Consider the following 16,180-nt stretch of genomic DNA (forward strand, 5'->3'; position numbering starts at 1 on the left):
ATGTCGACACGTTGAAGCTCCGCAAACGCTCACAGCAAGTGAGTACATTTTTTGACAAATTTATGATGATGGAATTTTAAGTGATTTTTAACGAGTGTCTGCAGAGACGGTGTATTTTTGGTGCGGCACTGAATACTCAGCTGCAAACCGATTTTATCCACAGCTGTAATGCTTGTTTTGGCCGTAGTTATTAGCTAATAAATATTTAAATGGTTCGAATATAATTGCACTCAGAATAGTTCAATCAAAAGGAATATTTCAACTTTCAACTTTGTTTATTGGCTTTGGAACGAGAGAAACAGTTTAACGAGCGGAAAATGATCGGAAAATGTTAATAAATTTGCCTTCGACAAACGGAATTTCATCTCCTCGGCTGCCACTCCCATTTGGTGCCAACTGCAGGCGCCCCCTAGATGCGTAAATTGTTGATGCCACCACCTGTGCACTCGACTGTAAAATTTATTGATTGCACAAATAGGCCCAAAGCATCGGCAGTGACGCAGATATTGGTATCTACGTACATATATCTACATATATATGTACGTAGACCAAAGGCCATCTTGCCTATCTGTGTACAAGACACACAAGTCGAAGATTCAGTGTAAGCAAATTCCGGCATAAATGTTATATTTGCTTTGCCATATTTTTAGAACTTTGCAGTGCGTCAGGCTTAAAGTTTGCCCTAAAATGGGCATTTTAAATGAATTTTCTAGTTTCTAGTTTACAGAGTTACATTCTTTCCATACATTTTGCAACTAAACCGCAAGAAATGTGCTTTGAGTTTCGAATGTCCCATCCTTTGTGATGGTTTCTTGGTGGGCGTAGTCCTGCGTGTGATTGACAAGCATTCTCGTTAAATTATTAATTATGTAATGCGAAACCAATCGACTGCAATTTGCATACGAAATGAGCCTCACACGCTCACAAAGACTAATTATGGTCTAGCACTGTGGTTTTATCAGAGCTACATATATGCAGGCATGAATGAAAATTGCACAAATTTGCATAATATAACACCTCGATATTTAAAATGCAACGCAACAATCTTTGCAGTTTTCTACCAAGCACACGCTGGCCATTAGAAGAATTTTCCCGTCGCCCATGAGCACAGATGGGTTGTGTTAATTGCACACGGGACAAATTGGTCACTTAGGGAAATTGGTATATGAAAATGGGAAAATTAGTTTGTTTTCTTCACGAGGAAAAGAACAGGTCATCGAGTTCCGCAGCGCAGCACGTGTATTACACCGAAGGATATTGATTTCTAATATTCAGTCAAGTGCGGCAGATAATTGAACAAACAAATTATATGGTAGCAATACAGTATTTTCAATAAAAAACTATTCTTCTTCCTTTTGTTAGTTATGACCAAGAACGAGCTAGAATCGAAACTGGTAAAAAGTGAAAATTGGTTATTTTGGGTGTACGACTGAGCGAGCCAAAGATGATGTTGCAAATGCACTTCTCTCCGTTGTGTCATGCAAAGTTGCACACATTTCCGATTGAGATCGCTGAGCTAGGCATCCGCAATGCCGTGAACAAAGATAGCAAACACCCACACGCACTCCACGAGGCAACCAGCTGGGATGCACAGGAGGCAACGCACAGGAGGCGACGAAAAAAGAAAATAATAATAAAGATTTAAGCCCGGCAAATGTTTACATAATATGGACCACAGCACCATCCGCAGACGAGACGAGTCGAGACTCTCCAGATCCCAGACGGTAGGTGTGATGTTTGAACTACACTCGACTGGGCCGCTTGCGCTGCCCGGCTCGTCTTTGCTCCGCCTCACTTTGCCGTGCACCACTCCACTACTCCACTTCTCCACTCCGGTGCGCTTTGCTTCTCTGTTTTCTGTTCTAAGGCCACTGTTTTTGCTCGGGCTGTTGGGCTGTTGGTCTGGTAGCCAGGCAGGCAATCCAGCCCATCTGCATCCTTGTCGCCAGGCCCATCCTTGAATCCTTCCAGCTGCAGTCGGTTGGCTAGCGCTGGTGTGCTGGTGTTATTAACATTTCTGTTGACATCCTTGGGGTCGCGTTTTGGGCCCCGAACACGGCGAGCTATGAAGGGGTGCATTCGACATGCAAGTACTTAGTAGTCAAGTAACAAATGGTATTTAAGAACCAAACAATTGTTGCAAGTATCAAGGTTGCACAAACTACCATAATTTGAAAACTAATTTAAAGCAAATCATAAAAAACTTTAAAGAAAAAGAAGCTTTTTAAATGTATAAGATGTTCTTGAAACTTTAAGACATTTAAGCACAGCACATGTTAATTCCGTACTAATTATTTTTAAGAGGAGGCTCAACCTGATGTTTGCATTTCCCTACCATGTATAAGTTTCATACCTCATACACTCATTAATAATGAGTACCATTATGGTCGAGAAACTAGGGTTTCGCTTTCTTTTCCCCCCTTTTTTTTGATGCCTTTCTTTTTTACTCTTTTTGTGTACTTAGCCGCCTTCTCAACTCAATCTTTCCATACGTGAAACATTTTCATTTTACTTTTGAGTGCAAGCATATACACTTTTTTTGCACATCTGAAAGCGACTCAAAGACCCAAAAAGAACGAAGAAAAAAGTAACATGGAAAAAATTATTTATGTGTATATGAATACGTATTGTTGACATATTGAGAGATTGCGGCAATTTAGACCAGACGACACCATTTAAAAAGCCATTAGGCTTTGCTCCGTCAGCTCATAATTACGAGCACAATGGAATCCCCCATTAGTAGTTGTTTCGTTGCCAGTCAGTAATCCAGTGGCCAAGTCAAGCGTCTTCCAAATGTCTTTCCACAAGCTGCGTCTTCTCGTTTTCAGCTCGCTGATCAACTGCTCTTTGTGTGCCCATGTGGTATACGTGGATCGCTTCACCTTCACTGCCGACGACCAAGACCTGTTCCTGTCCCAGAGAGCGCTGGTCGAACAGGATGGTAATCGCAGCTATCTGTCTGGCCATATGATGATTAGTCGATTGGTGAATGATCTAACATTGCTTTCGTCAATGGACATCACGCGTCCTCAACGGCCGGAGCTGCGCCTTTATAATGTTCAGCTCAACTTCTGTTCGGTCCTCAACAATGGTTATAAGAATAAGTTTATCAGATTGCTGTACAACAACTATGCGGGGTTCCTGAATACCAAGCCCAAGTGCCCACTTCGGCCGGTGAGTTGAAAGTAATCCGTAAATGGAATATGAATTTACATTAGTTGTAAAAATACATCTCAAAATTGTAGCACGCTTTTCGGAACTCAATGAACCTGCTTTACATGTTGAGCACCTTCCCAAACTATTGGCCTTTCTACTTCATTTTAATTGAATCCTTTTTGTTTTCAGAATTTTAACTACACCCTGCACAGGGCCTACATCGACGAAGCCGTGCTACCAGATCTACTGCCGGAGTGCACTTATCGCTTGAGAATGTCCTTTAAGCACCAATCAAAACTATTGGCTCACATGCAAATTGATGGACACTTGCTCACCAAGCGTTAGCAGTAATAATAACTTTTGAATAAAATAAATACAAATTGAGTGCAACGCCGAAAATAATTTTCATATTGGGGATTCGGTTCGATTACTGTGATAATTGCAGTCACATTAACCAATCCGCAGACATGGCAAATATGGTTCATAAATTTAAATATGTATGACTCTGGCAGCGTTGGAATATATTATACTAATGTTTGGCAAGCCCATTATGATTATCCGAATTATTACATTATATTTCTTTGCATATTTTATTTAATAATAAGGCATGTCCATTCGATTGGTGTTTAATTTCAACGCTTCAACAAACGCAATAATACAGCAATATTCAAACATCAGCAATAATGACTTCAAATTGAAATTGTCTGGCATTTTTCATCATTATTGAAATAATATCATTGGAAACCATCTTTAATTAAACAAAAAGTTAAATACATATGTGAATAGATATACATATGCGCGTTGAATAGAATCTCCAAAAGGCATTTTAGTAAAAACAATAGAGATGAAAACGTTGTATTTCCTTTGTGCACTATACTTGCTCATGGACTTGGCTAAGGGTCAAAATCGTTTGCGGATTCTCTTTGATGAGTTTGTGATCAAGTATAAGGCGCCAGATGTGTTTGAGAAGATGGATTGCTATTTGTTTCAGGCGAGTAATCGAAGCTACGTCAACGCCGAGATGATACTGAAAAAGGAAGTCGCAGATTTGAATGTTCGTTCATCAATGGAGTTTTGGAAACCGAATGCCAAAACTAAATTGAAGTTGTACGATGTTCGAGTGGATGGGTGTCTCGTACTTCGAACTATGAACAAAAATAAACTGTTCTACATCTTTGTGAAGAGCTTTAAGAAACACGCCAACGTTATTTTGACGTGTCCCTTTAAAGCGGTGTGTTTTATTTAATCAATTACAATACAACTTGATGTAAAGCTATTATTTTTTCCAGAATTTTACCTACAAAATGGATGACTGGTTTTTGGATGAAGAGGAGCTACCACACTTTGTTCCTGTTGGCAAATTCCGTACGGTCACTGAATACTTTAATCAACAACGATTGATAATACGTGTTGTAGCACATGGGGGAATTTTGCCCAAATCATAAGCCTTTGCTAGAATGGTCCATTAAAATCCCAAAGGTTTGACCGTCACATAAAATAATAAATAATAGCCAGCTTAGAGAACACGCCGTTGTCATATCAATACATTTTAAATACATAATCAACGCACAACAATATTTTACTCAACCCACTTTATACGTACAAAATTTTAATCAAAATCACTTTTTTATTATGTTTAAAGCATAATAAAAGAATACCTATTGAAATAACCCGGACAGGATGTATTTTTCTTTCTACTAAAACTAAACTAATTATTTTATTATCAAACAACGAGTTCTTAATTGGCTGGTTTTCTGAATAATTCTATAATTCCATATACATATGTGCCCTCAACTTGCCAATCGCAGTCGACCGTCATTAAAATGAGAGCGTTGGCCACGTCTACTTTGTTTTGGCTTTTGTGGTTTAGCTCCCACATTTGCTTAAAGTGTGAGGAGCGCAATTTTCGAATAAAGATGGAAGAGTTTTCAGTTAAATATAAGGTGCGCGATTTGATTCAGCATATAGATTTCCGAATCGTTAATCTGAACAATCGGAGTTACGTCAACGGCGAGATGATAGTGAATTCGGATGTGGAGGATATAATAATGCACACAACCATGGATTTTTGGAAGACCACTAACCAAAAGAAAATAAAACTTTATGATGGTCGTTTGGATGCATGTCAATTCCTAAAAACTTCTCATCGGAATGGATTGTTTAAAATTTACGTGAAAAGTTTCAAAAAGCACGTACATGGAAATCTAACTTGTCCTTTAAAAATGGTGAGGAAACACATACTGTTCTCAATAATATGTAATAAGAAATATTTTTTTAGAATTTCAACTATACCCTGACAAATTGGCATATGGACGAGAAGGATCTTCCTCCGTTTGTTCCTTTGGGTAAATTTCGGACTGTCACCGAATATTTTACACAAGAGCGATTGGCACTGCGAATCGTGACGCAAGGAAAAGTGCTTTCTTACAAGACAAATTGAAAATGACATCATTGATGTTGAAAATGAAATCAGAAATATTAGAAAACAATTCGGGGCGCTTTTTGTATTCGCATCGAAAAGACCCCCGAAATTGAATTTTTACTATAATGTTTCTTCCTTCCAAAATGACAAAATGTTGATTTAATATTTTAAAAAATTCAAACAAACGTGTAAAATGTACATATGTATGCTTATCATAAGCAACAATTGTAAATAGAGTAATGGTTTAAAAAGCTCTTTATAAAAAAGTTTAAAAAGCTCTTCAAAACTAACCAAACTCACAATTAGGGAACAAGTTTAAAAAAGAGAAAGCTTTAATAGACATTTTCAACTTTTTATACCCGTTACTCGTAGAGTAAAAGGGTATACTAGATTCGTTGAAAAGTATGTAACAGGCAGAAGGAAGCGTTTCCGACCATATAAAGTATATATATTCTTGATCCGGATCAGTAGCCGAGTCGATTTGGCCATGTCCGTCTGTCCGTCCGTCTGTCCGTCCGTCTGTCCGTCCGTCTGTCCGTCCGTCTGTCCGTCCGTCTGTCCGTCCGTATGAACGTCGAGATCTCAGGGACTACAAAAGCTAGAAAGTTGAGATTAAGCATACAGACTCCAGGGACATAGACGCAGCGCAAGTTTGTCGATTCATGTTGCCACGCCCACTCTAACGCCCACAAACCGCCCAAAACTGCCACGTCCACACTTTTGAAAAATGTTTCGATATTTTTTCATTTTTGTATTAGTCTTGTAAATTTCTAACGATTTACCAAAAAACTTTTTGCCACGCCCTCTCTGACGCCCACAAACCGCCCAAAGCTGCCACGCCCACACTTTTTAAAAATGTTTTGATATTTTTTCATTTTTGTATTAGTCTTCTAAATTTCTATCGATTTGCCAAAAAACTTTTTGCCACGCCCACTCTAACGCCCACAAACCGCCAAAAACTGTCAGTGCTGAAGACTCCTTCGCACTTTCACTAGCTGAGTAACGGGTATCAGATAGTCGGGGAACTCGACTATAGCGTTCTCTCTTGTTTGTATTGTTATTAACAAGCTAAATTTAAATGATTTGCTTGTAGCTAGCAATTTAATTCGACAGTCGATTACAAGGAACATAATGAATGATAATTATAGATAGCTTTTATATACACAGTTATTTAGGCAAAATATAATTCGAGAATTCTCTGAAATAATTTGGTTATTCGGTTGGAAAAATATTCATTGAATAGGGTTCAAGCATTGCAGTATAGAGGTTTGACATGGAAACTTTATTTTTCCTTCACAGTTTCTTACTTTTTAGCTGCGTGAGCTCAGAGCAGCGAAGCTTTCGAATAGTCCTTGATCACATCAGCACTAAGATTTTGGATACTAAGACCGTCGAAAAATTGAGTTGCGACGTCGAACAAATCAGTAACCGCAGCTATGTAAATTGTCATATGCTATTAAATCGTGAAGTCGCCAAAGTGGATGTTCGAAACATAGTGACTTTCCTTAAGCCAAATGGTCAGGAAATGAAGTTATACGAAGGTCGATTAGATGCCTGCCTCGTGATCGGAAGTTTTCAAAAGAATCGTTTAGTGAACCTATACTCAAAACACTTTAGAAAATTTTCCAACTTGGAGTGTCCATTCAAGGCGGTATGTGTTGATGCTACTAAAGATTAATAACAATATTATAGAAAGATATCCTATCATTTCTTAGAACTTCAACTACACCGTGAAAGATCTTTATTTTGACGAACAAGATTTGCCCTCATTCGTGCCGTTTGGAACGTTCCGATCCCTGACCGAATTTTATTTAAATCAAACTTTAGCAACACGTCTCATTACCCACGGAAAAGTTATACCCAGACTATAAGAATGTTTTCACTTCAAAATTTCTAAGCTTAAATAACAACATGTATTGATGAAGTCTTTTAGTTTGTAGTAATATTTAATATGTTCAGTAATATTCAATATTGAATAATGGATCATTAGATGTTCATGTAATTGCTTAGTCATTATCTGGAATTTGGATGTCTCAATTATACTGTAAAATTTAAAAACAGATCAAAAACTCATTATTTTTCCTCCTTCGACAAAATCCCACCGCTTTTGACAGAGCTCGACGTTTTTTGTGCAGTCATAACACATTGCTCTCCAAAATGAAATGTAATAGGAATTTACCAGTGGTTCTTACCGTTTTCTATACATCCATTGGCTTTTATGTCTGTGCAAGGGTTTGTATATTTGAAAACATATTTTAACGTAGAAATTATTAATTTAAAATTATTATAAATTATTAATCTAAAAGATGGAAGCCATTATGACAAAAATTGAGTGTCCCAATCATTCACCAGAAATTGTCCAGAACCTTAGCTGCCATTTACATAAGAAATCACCAAGTTCCGGATCAAAATCATATTCCGCTGATTTTTCCTTAAGAAACGACGCAAATGACATCAGAGGAGTTTACGTATTTTCTTTCAAGCAAGGCTCAGCCATAATCAACTATACTGCATCGGAAATGGACTATTGTCAGGCATTAGCAGCTCTACACTCACACTTTTTGTATAAGATGATTGCCGATGAGCTGCGACGAGTTTCGAATTTTCCACTGCAATGTCCATTTAAAATGGTAAGTAAAATCATTTATTCATTATCGTCTAATTTTATTGATCGTCTTTTATATTTAAAAACTTTTATTTAAGAACAAAAGGTATTTTATTAATGAATTTACCATCAACTCAAAGCTAATACCCAGCTATGCGCCGGAAATGAGTTTTACTTCGGACTGCAACATATACATTAAGAAACGAAGAGCAATACAATTAACCATCCATGGTCGTGTAGTTCGCCGCTGAACGGACCGTAAAAATGAGTTAAAATAAAGTTAACTACAACAATTAATAGAATGGTTTCCATACTTTATTGGCCATTAAATAAAGTAACAAAACAGAACCATTACTTTAAATGCTTTGAAAAAGTAATGTTCATTTTTATAAATTCATTGGATTATAAGTCGGTCACCAGTTCTGATTTAACAGCAGTCATGAATTATTGGCTTTTAATCTGCGGCTCCATTCTCATATTGAAATGCATGAGATGCGAGGATAGAAACTTTCGAGTTTACATCGAAGAAGTTAACATTACACAATTGGATACAGCTGTGTACGAAAAATTTGAGTGTAAGGCCTACCAAGTGGACAATCGCACCTATATGGACTCGAGTCATATTTTCAAACGCACGGTTGACAATGTAGCCGTGCATGCCGCTCTGGATTTTTGGAAGCTGAACAACAGCAAACAGAAAATGAAATTATATGATGTTGAGTTTGATGGATGTTACATTCTGGAAAATGCTAACAAGAACCGATTGTTCAATATGTACGTACAAAATTTGAAAAAACATTCAACTGTAAAATTTAAGTGTCCCTTTCGAGCTGTGAGTATTTATCCCTAGTAAGTGTCAAAATAACTTATGTGCTTTATTCCACCACAGAATGTGAACTATGAAGTTAAGAACCTGACGATGAACGAGCAGGATTTCCCTTCGTTTGTACCCCTCGGAAAATTCCGATCCCTAATTGAGTATTACACAAATCGAAAACTGATGGCTCGAGTCATCTCAAAGGGACAAATTGTGCCGTATTCAACTGACCCATTTAAAGTACTAGAATGATGGATTAACAATGTAATTATCCTTTGCAAACAATTTGTTTGTTTTAAAGGGCAAGCTTATTTATATACATATTCCTTCATACCTAAGATATATGCAACATAGTCATTATTATATATGGAAATACATATACATATATGCACATACGGTGCCTGGATAAATTGATGTCTGTATTAATTTGTTTATTAAATCAAAAAAGGTAGATTTTGGTGGAGAGCTACGATAAATGCTGATAATAAACAAAGTTTTTTCATAATGTCCCCACGGGGGCGCCACTTGTTTTCACGTCCTGCAACAAATAAGTTATATTACAAAACTTGCAGTTTTAGATAAATGGGCGATACGTGTTCCCTAAAAATAAAAGTAGTTCGAATTACTGGAGTCAAGAAGAACTCTGAATTGTTAGACACAGACTTTCGTTGAATAATTTATGGCACGAATGAAATGATTTATGGACGAATATGCACTTTTCGCAAAATACGTCATCCAAGGGGACATCAATTACTTTATTTTAAACATCCTGCCGACAACGAACGTCACACACAAATATGAGCGCCAAGTCGAGGGCACCAGGAGGTTAATGGATGGAGTCTTTGTGTGCAATGGGGGGAAAGAAAGAGGGTTTCCCGCTCACACAAGCCTCAATGTACATTTTCCATATTTTTTCGTTGTTTTTCAGCGAAAAGAACTTGATTACACGTGCGCTAATTTAGTTGCACGCGAAAACATGCGAGTAATCAAAACGGTTGCTGAAGTGCCAGACCGCCAGACCCTTAACTCAGCGGAGGGCACCCACCGTGGCTCCTTTGCTTTTGCCTTTCGGTATATTGTACATACATACATATGTACATATGCATGCAGTACCTTCGTTTTGAAACGCCCTGCTACCCACTGACTATGCCCACATATCTTTCAGTTTTCCCCAGGCCAGGACATCCTTAACCCGTTGGCGTTGGAAATTCGAGTTCATGGCATGTTCATGCATGTTGCCGGTTGTTCGTCCTGTGCGCGTTCAAAGGCGCACACAAATTTAATTTATACACACACACGAACGAATACGTATACCTACCTATATATATATATATTTATATATATATTTTTAAATACAAACTTGCACATTTTTTCCTGGGCCCACACTCACTCACACACAAACACACACACACAGGGGCAATATGCAATGATGGGTGGAGCAAAAAAATATGCAATAAATTTTTAATTTAAATCAAGCCATCAAGCTTTCCCCAACCAAATTCCCAAGTGCGAAAGGGATTTGGGGCCCGGGAATTATGAGAAAGCAGGCACTGCACACATTCATACACATATTAGCATATGAATGCAACTCGTCGCAGTACATACGAGTATATCATCATATATCTACATACCTGTCTCTCTTTGTTGACTTCGTGGAACAACAGCCAAATGCTTTTTGGTGGGCTTCGAACGAGCTTCGTTTGTTGTAGTGCTAGAACTCATAAATGAATTTGACATGGGATCCATGCAGTCTGCAATGAGAAGCGGAATTTAATTCGTTAGTATTTTGATTGTCATAATTCGGTCATTGGTGAATTCACAAATACTCGTATGTGTGGTAATGGTTTCTATGGACTAGTAGATTGCTTATTTGTTATATCTATTTTTCCTGTTACCAAACGTTGCTTTATGAATCAGGTCCAAACTTTTATTTTTAAGACCCAACAGAAAACATTTTCTTTGAATGAGGAAGAAAAATAACATCTAATTTAGAATCGTACACTAATTCATATACAGTTTTTCTTATTAATTGCATTTCACCGTAAACACTTAAATTTGGCACTTCCTAAGCTGAATGGTTTTGCATTTGCAAGCGAATTCCCCAGGATATTTGACTGAAACTGCAGGACCCCTCACTCAGCATCCACATTCAGCCGCATCTCCTGGCAGAGGTCCTTCAGCTGTTTGCTCGACTCCTCCATGGCGGTGCGCAGCTGGGAGAGATTGATCTGCAGCCGGGCCACGCGCATGTCGCCGGCTTTTAGCCGCACCTCCTGGTTGGCCGAAAAGCCGGTGGCATTTGGACGAGCTCGCGGCGGACGTGGGCGCTGTGGGCGGGGGTGCAGTTGGAGGTTCCTTGGGGTGACCAGATGGCCAGTCAGACGGACGTCGGACTCCTCCGCGTTGTCGTGACCATTGCTGGGACGGCAGTGCGTCTTGGGTTTCGTTTCCGGCATTCTTGCTTATAATCTCCGTTCTAGTCGATTGTCGTCACAGAAATTTGGTTTTCCAAATGACATCTATGAATACGTACATGCGTACATATGTGTGCTGCGTATCGAAGTATTTCAAATTGTTTGCGTTACTTATGACATCATGAGCACGAAATGCTGAGCTCGCACAGGATGTGATATGGTTCAGAATTTTGCGGTGGCCACCCGGAAAAGTTTGCCGGCGGCAGGGGCAACGTGTGTGCTTTGGAGCATACCACTGAACTTTAATTACAATTAACCGCAAATGATGTAGCGCTGCTGGTAACTTGCGGTCATATGGGAAAAAATGGTGATAACAAAGTGTTTAACCTTCGCTATGCGACTGTAAAATGCTCTTATATAACTACAACTTTTATAAAATCGTCTTAAAATATATGTATATATAAATATCTCAAAGAACTTTTAAGAGATTTTTTTTATAATGTTGCTTGAATGTCAAATTCGACTTGCTCAATATAATAACTAATTTAAATCAATTACTTAAGTTAAAGGCCATAATTAATTCATGTCTTCCATAATTGAAATCGACATTTCTGGTAGCATCGCCGATGCAGGATACTGCAAAAAAGTGGAAGTAAACCTATTATTGTGCCAGGAGTGCCCGCACACAGGCACACTCCTTCCAGGAGGCAAGAAACCAGGAGCAACACGGACACGAACGGGCCAAGGAAGGACGAGGGGCGGGGCTGACCACATGGGAGGACGAAATGGCATGCGATGGCCGGGCGAACTCAGCTCCTGTTACCTTGGGGGAGATGGGGGGGCCTTGCAATTAATTAAAAATACATGCACCGTGAACGAGTTGCAGACATCCTGGCCGTCCTGCCTCCTGCAGCTGCATTAATTTGACCGCAAAATAAGCCAAGTATTCGGTGCCAGGCGAAACCATATCGGCAGAGCGAATATTTTCCGTGCCACCGCTCACCGCTTACCGCTAAATGCATTACACTCGAGACCAGCAAAATGATGTCCTGCTTTCGCATAAGCCCCCCTTTTTCTTCGCCCTTTTCCTCTTTCTTTTTTTTCGTTTTTGTCTGGGAGCCAGTGGTCAGCATGTGGCGGGCAGAAAAGGTCCTTGTGCTGCCATTCGTGCTGCGTAAGCTGCGTTCATTTGTAAACAACGTAGTCATCGCTCGAAAACAATAACAAGCCCAGCCAGAAGGACAGCAGCTAAAGTTAGAGTACGTAAGACCTGAATAATTTAATACTCTTTGCCAGCCAGCAGCCATGCACAAAATGTTATACGGGCAAATTGAGCATGACAAATAATTTAAAAATTGTACTGTAACTGAAGCTGCTGTAATTCAAGAGACCAGAAACCAGTGACAAGGCTCGCATTTCGTAGATAAAATCAGTAATCGCAAATCAGTGGTCGCCTCTAATCGCCATTTTCTGCTGTCTACAAATTACATTTCCTGCATTTGTACATATGGCATAGACAAAAGCCATGGCAGAGGCAGATTGCGTGGCTTTTGGCTTATACGAGTATGTATGTACATATGGGGATGCAGAGTATGGGAAAAGTAAGCAAGGGCAGGACTTCAAATAAAGTTAAGCAAACAAGAGCATTAAGTGCATGGATGTTGTTATTGCTGTTGTCCGGGGACCCCAGAAAGCGCTTCCTTTTTTTACTCCTCGCTGGCTCCGTGGTCCTTCGTCGATGTCTCTCCCGATTTAAGGAACAACTTCATTAGGCAAGTGCTCGCCCGGCTCCAAGTAGCCTGCTGGCTGTCCTTCTATCTCCTCTGCCGCTTTCTATTGATTTTCCTATCAATATTTCCATTCTATTTTACTCTCCCTTATCCTGTTTTCTTCTACACGGTGTTCTCACGGGCGTATTGCCTTTCTGTTAAATATATTAACCATATTCATTGATGAAGCTCCTGTCGTTCTGGCTCTGGATTAACATACAGGACATCTGGATATCCATACAGGATATCTTAAGTTTATAAATGAATATAAATATATAATATTTTAGCAAAATATTCTCCCCGTGCTAAAAGACTAAAAGTACCAGGTATTTCACGGTCTGGTTACTTGACAATATAACATCCCTCTCAGTTTTTTCATCCATTTTGGATTTGCTCGTGATGTTTTTGCTTGCAGACACGGTGAAGAGTGTCAAATGCCATTAAATGCCAACTAACCAGCAGCGGGCCATGTCTAAGCGCCAAGTGGCCAGGTGAGAAAATAGCCAGCTACTGATTGCCACAAGGATGAGGAATCGGAGGGGGTCCTCGTGGGGAATTGCCCCGGAATTTTACTTACCTCCTTGTGGCATAGACAAGAGTGGCAAACGTTTTGACAGCCTTTCCAAGCCTTTGGCAGGTGTGAGGCAGTTGTATAACAAAAATGTATCTTTAAAACATCATGGTGTTTAGTAGAAATAAAATAAGATATTGTTAACACAATTTATTTGTGTTTGAAAGGGTTGGGCAAGGTTATATGCTGATAAGTTTATTTGCTATAAGAATTTCATTTTAAATGAGAAAAGTTTCATACGACTTGGCCATATTTAGAATTAAGCCCTAGAGATTTATTTTAACAAGCCAAAACTTCAAGCTAGCTATCTGTACATCTTGACCAACATCTGAAAAACAAGTCAAGGAATTATGAGCTTTATGATAATATGGCACGACGAAAATCCGCATCTTGCCAGGCGCTAATTGAATGCATGCTGCGCCAGTAGCTGGTCCTTTTGCTCTTGCAGCATCCGAAACTGCTGGCTTTGGCCAAGATGATAAACGAGCTGGCCCAGAGTAATAGGAAACAAACAAGCATTAAGGCAAAAATATCTCTAAACAAATATTATTTACGAGCTGGCCAAGCACGAAGCGCAGACTGGAACTTTTGGCAACGGTTAGACGCCTACTATATTTGCCCAGTTGCACCATTTGGTTATATAGGGTGATATATATATATAGTTATCGTGCGGCACCAAATATAATCAGCCACACCTCATAAATCCAAGAAAGAGGCCGACACATTTTCCGGCAGTGTAATCAGGAAGGTTGCCAACAACGCGGATGGCGGTGAACACAAAGGGTGCGGATTTATTTAACAATAATTTCAAATTAAAACAGCAATTCATTTAGTGAGACACATGTTTCATATTATAGGCGTAACTTATTATCTACTTCTAACTAACTTTTTAAAAATTGAATAAGTACATTAATATGTTTAATAGTCCTTTATTCTTTATTAATATATATGTTCTTGTGGACTTTTACCTTTTATGTATGACAATTTATAATCAAATGGATTTTCCCACGAAATGCATCCGCGAGCTGGGCTTTGTTTAAATCCATTATCTGAGACGGACAGCACGATCGATTTGCGTGCCCCTCGGCGACGCCTCAAAGTAGGCAACACAAATAAAGCTTAACATGCAGCCGAAGGGGCGAACTGGGAGCTGGGATATGGGAGCTGGGCACTGGGAGCTGGCGGATAAAGGATGGTGGCCACTCAATCCCAGTTGTTCTGCTTCAACACTTTCGCACAAACACCAATCAACTGGCAGATGAATCAAGCGCAGGCGTTGGCTGCCCAGTTAAGCCCACTCTGAACACCCACAGCCCACAGCCCACAACCCACGTAAACACCATGCCCCAGCCCAGAATTCAATTTTTTGGACAGGCGACAAAACTGCGCCACAAAAGGGGGAAAGGGGGGAAGGCGGAAGCAGCAGCAAAGCAGGGAGATGCAGTCCATGGCAACAGCATCATCCAAAGGCAAACACACTGGCCGGCACATGCGAGTGGAAAATCAATAACGTGTACGTTTATCTTATTTTCTCGTCGCAGGGACTGTCGTTTTATTCCCCTCCTTTCAAATATATAAATATAAATCTTCGGCGCACTTAAGCCTTTTAAATGATAACAATGGCTGGACCAAAAGAAGCATCCCCACACTCCCCTCCCCCCCCTCCCCCCGAAAATGAAAAACACGACCACTGAGTAGCAGGTGCGCACTGGACACCAAAGGACTTGCTACAGAACAGCACCGAGAAAAGTTCCCATCCAAGCCCCCGGATTTTGATTTCCCCACTGCAAATGTGCGTACTCTCCACATGCCACATGCCACATGTACACCCGGCCAAGTCGAGATATTCCATGAATTTATTATGTCCCCTCTGCTTTAATAGAGTTTCATCGAAAAGTTTCCCCCGAACAAATTATGAAATATACGGAGACAGCTTTTTGCCATTGAACGGAAATTGTGGTTTAAATCTGGGGGATGAATTTTGATCTAAAGCGAATGTGCAAAAAAATATCAGATAATAAAATGACAGTTTATGTGTGGCTATGCCCCGAAGCAAAGTTTTTATCTTACTTTATTTATTGTGCTGGTACATTAAAGTAGTTCTTGGGTCTGAATGAATTGAGCACTTTTTAGCTTTGACCTTGCAACTACCTTTAGTTCAAAATAGTTACAAACAATTGGTTAAATATTTACACAAGGAGAGTAATTTTCCTTCCTCTTGCCAGTTTTGACCAGTGAACACGTGCCAGTGCACCTGGCACATGAAATCTCAGTTTGAGAGCAACCCGGTAGTTTGCTGTGCTTCCTTAAATGCACTTATGCAAAATAACATTAGTGCAGTAGACCGTCATAATTGTCATATTAGACAGGAAAATCCATAGACGAGAGTCGACCCTGAAGTGTCGATGGACAGCAGCGCTTGGATC

General features: G+C 39.6%; 8 protein-coding genes across 11 annotated transcripts in view; 6 read left to right on the forward strand and 2 right to left on the reverse strand.

Annotated features, from left to right (window-relative positions):
- Window positions 1-16,180, reverse strand: part of LOC122611651 — a 43,549-nt gene that overhangs the window by 18,207 nt on the left and 9,162 nt on the right. For all 4 annotated transcript variants that reach the window (XM_043784892.1, XM_043784893.1, XM_043784890.1 and 1 more), the window contains exon 3: window positions 10,632-10,751. The gene's annotated coding sequence lies outside the window, so the exon portion shown is untranslated. The remainder of the gene's footprint in view (window positions 1-10,631; window positions 10,752-16,180) is intronic.
- LOC122611659 lies at window positions 2,794-3,501 on the forward strand. Its single transcript, XM_043784904.1, has 2 exons — window positions 2,794-3,174; window positions 3,346-3,501. Exons 1-2 carry the CDS (start codon window positions 2,794-2,796, stop codon window positions 3,499-3,501), a joined length of 537 nt encoding a protein of 178 aa, XP_043640839.1.
- On the forward strand, window positions 4,001-4,601 carry LOC122611660. The gene is made up of 2 exons (XM_043784905.1): window positions 4,001-4,387; window positions 4,446-4,601. The coding sequence occupies exons 1-2, from the start codon at window positions 4,001-4,003 to the stop codon at window positions 4,599-4,601; spliced, it is 543 nt and encodes a 180-aa protein (XP_043640840.1).
- Window positions 4,980-5,596, forward strand: LOC122611658. The gene is made up of 2 exons (XM_043784903.1): window positions 4,980-5,381; window positions 5,435-5,596. The coding sequence occupies exons 1-2, from the start codon at window positions 4,980-4,982 to the stop codon at window positions 5,594-5,596; spliced, it is 564 nt and encodes a 187-aa protein (XP_043640838.1).
- Window positions 6,852-7,449, forward strand: LOC122611661. The gene is made up of 2 exons (XM_043784906.1): window positions 6,852-7,229; window positions 7,294-7,449. The coding sequence occupies exons 1-2, from the start codon at window positions 6,852-6,854 to the stop codon at window positions 7,447-7,449; spliced, it is 534 nt and encodes a 177-aa protein (XP_043640841.1).
- On the forward strand, window positions 7,676-8,434 carry LOC122611657. Its single transcript, XM_043784902.1, has 3 exons — window positions 7,676-7,810; window positions 7,885-8,208; window positions 8,282-8,434. The coding sequence occupies exons 1-3, from the start codon at window positions 7,736-7,738 to the stop codon at window positions 8,432-8,434; spliced, it is 552 nt and encodes a 183-aa protein (XP_043640837.1). The 5' UTR covers window positions 7,676-7,735.
- Window positions 8,623-9,252, forward strand: LOC122611656. The gene is made up of 2 exons (XM_043784900.1): window positions 8,623-9,015; window positions 9,073-9,252. The coding sequence occupies exons 1-2, from the start codon at window positions 8,623-8,625 to the stop codon at window positions 9,250-9,252; spliced, it is 573 nt and encodes a 190-aa protein (XP_043640835.1).
- Window positions 11,022-11,581, reverse strand: LOC122611662. The gene has a single exon (XM_043784907.1). The coding sequence runs from the start codon at window positions 11,454-11,456 to the stop codon at window positions 11,133-11,135; it is 324 nt and encodes a 107-aa protein (XP_043640842.1). The 5' UTR covers window positions 11,457-11,581; the 3' UTR covers window positions 11,022-11,132.

The sequence above is a fragment of the Drosophila teissieri genome, chromosome 2L (assembly GCF_016746235.2).
Source record: "Drosophila teissieri strain GT53w chromosome 2L, Prin_Dtei_1.1, whole genome shotgun sequence".
NCBI classification, from domain to species: Eukaryota; Metazoa; Arthropoda; class Insecta; order Diptera; family Drosophilidae; genus Drosophila; species Drosophila teissieri.

Bases quoted from the DNA above. Each gene is read 5' to 3' on its own strand.
- LOC122611659 (XM_043784904.1), top strand. From the start codon at position 2,794: ATGTCTTTCCACAAGCTGCGTCTTCTCGTTTTCAGCTCGCTGATCAAC. The intron at 3,175-3,345 runs GTGAGTTGAAAG...TTTTGTTTTCAG, and splicing joins CCAAGTGCCCACTTCGGCCG to AATTTTAACTACACCCTGCA.
- LOC122611656 (XM_043784900.1), top strand. From the start codon at position 8,623: ATGAATTATTGGCTTTTAATCTGCGGCTCCATTCTCATATTGAAATGC. The intron at 9,016-9,072 runs GTGAGTATTTAT...ATTCCACCACAG, and splicing joins TTAAGTGTCCCTTTCGAGCT to AATGTGAACTATGAAGTTAA.
- LOC122611662 (XM_043784907.1), bottom strand. From the start codon at position 11,456: ATGCCGGAAACGAAACCCAAGACGCACTGCCGTCCCAGCAATGGTCAC.
- LOC122611660 (XM_043784905.1), top strand. From the start codon at position 4,001: ATGAAAACGTTGTATTTCCTTTGTGCACTATACTTGCTCATGGACTTG. The intron at 4,388-4,445 runs GTGTGTTTTATT...TATTTTTTCCAG, and splicing joins TGACGTGTCCCTTTAAAGCG to AATTTTACCTACAAAATGGA.
- LOC122611658 (XM_043784903.1), top strand. From the start codon at position 4,980: ATGAGAGCGTTGGCCACGTCTACTTTGTTTTGGCTTTTGTGGTTTAGC. The intron at 5,382-5,434 runs GTGAGGAAACAC...ATATTTTTTTAG, and splicing joins TAACTTGTCCTTTAAAAATG to AATTTCAACTATACCCTGAC.
- LOC122611657 (XM_043784902.1), top strand. From the start codon at position 7,736: ATGAAATGTAATAGGAATTTACCAGTGGTTCTTACCGTTTTCTATACA. The intron at 7,811-7,884 runs GTTTGTATATTT...TTAATCTAAAAG, and splicing joins GCTTTTATGTCTGTGCAAGG to ATGGAAGCCATTATGACAAA. The intron at 8,209-8,281 runs GTAAGTAAAATC...CTTTTATTTAAG, and splicing joins TGCAATGTCCATTTAAAATG to AACAAAAGGTATTTTATTAA.
- LOC122611661 (XM_043784906.1), top strand. From the start codon at position 6,852: ATGGAAACTTTATTTTTCCTTCACAGTTTCTTACTTTTTAGCTGCGTG. The intron at 7,230-7,293 runs GTATGTGTTGAT...ATCATTTCTTAG, and splicing joins TGGAGTGTCCATTCAAGGCG to AACTTCAACTACACCGTGAA.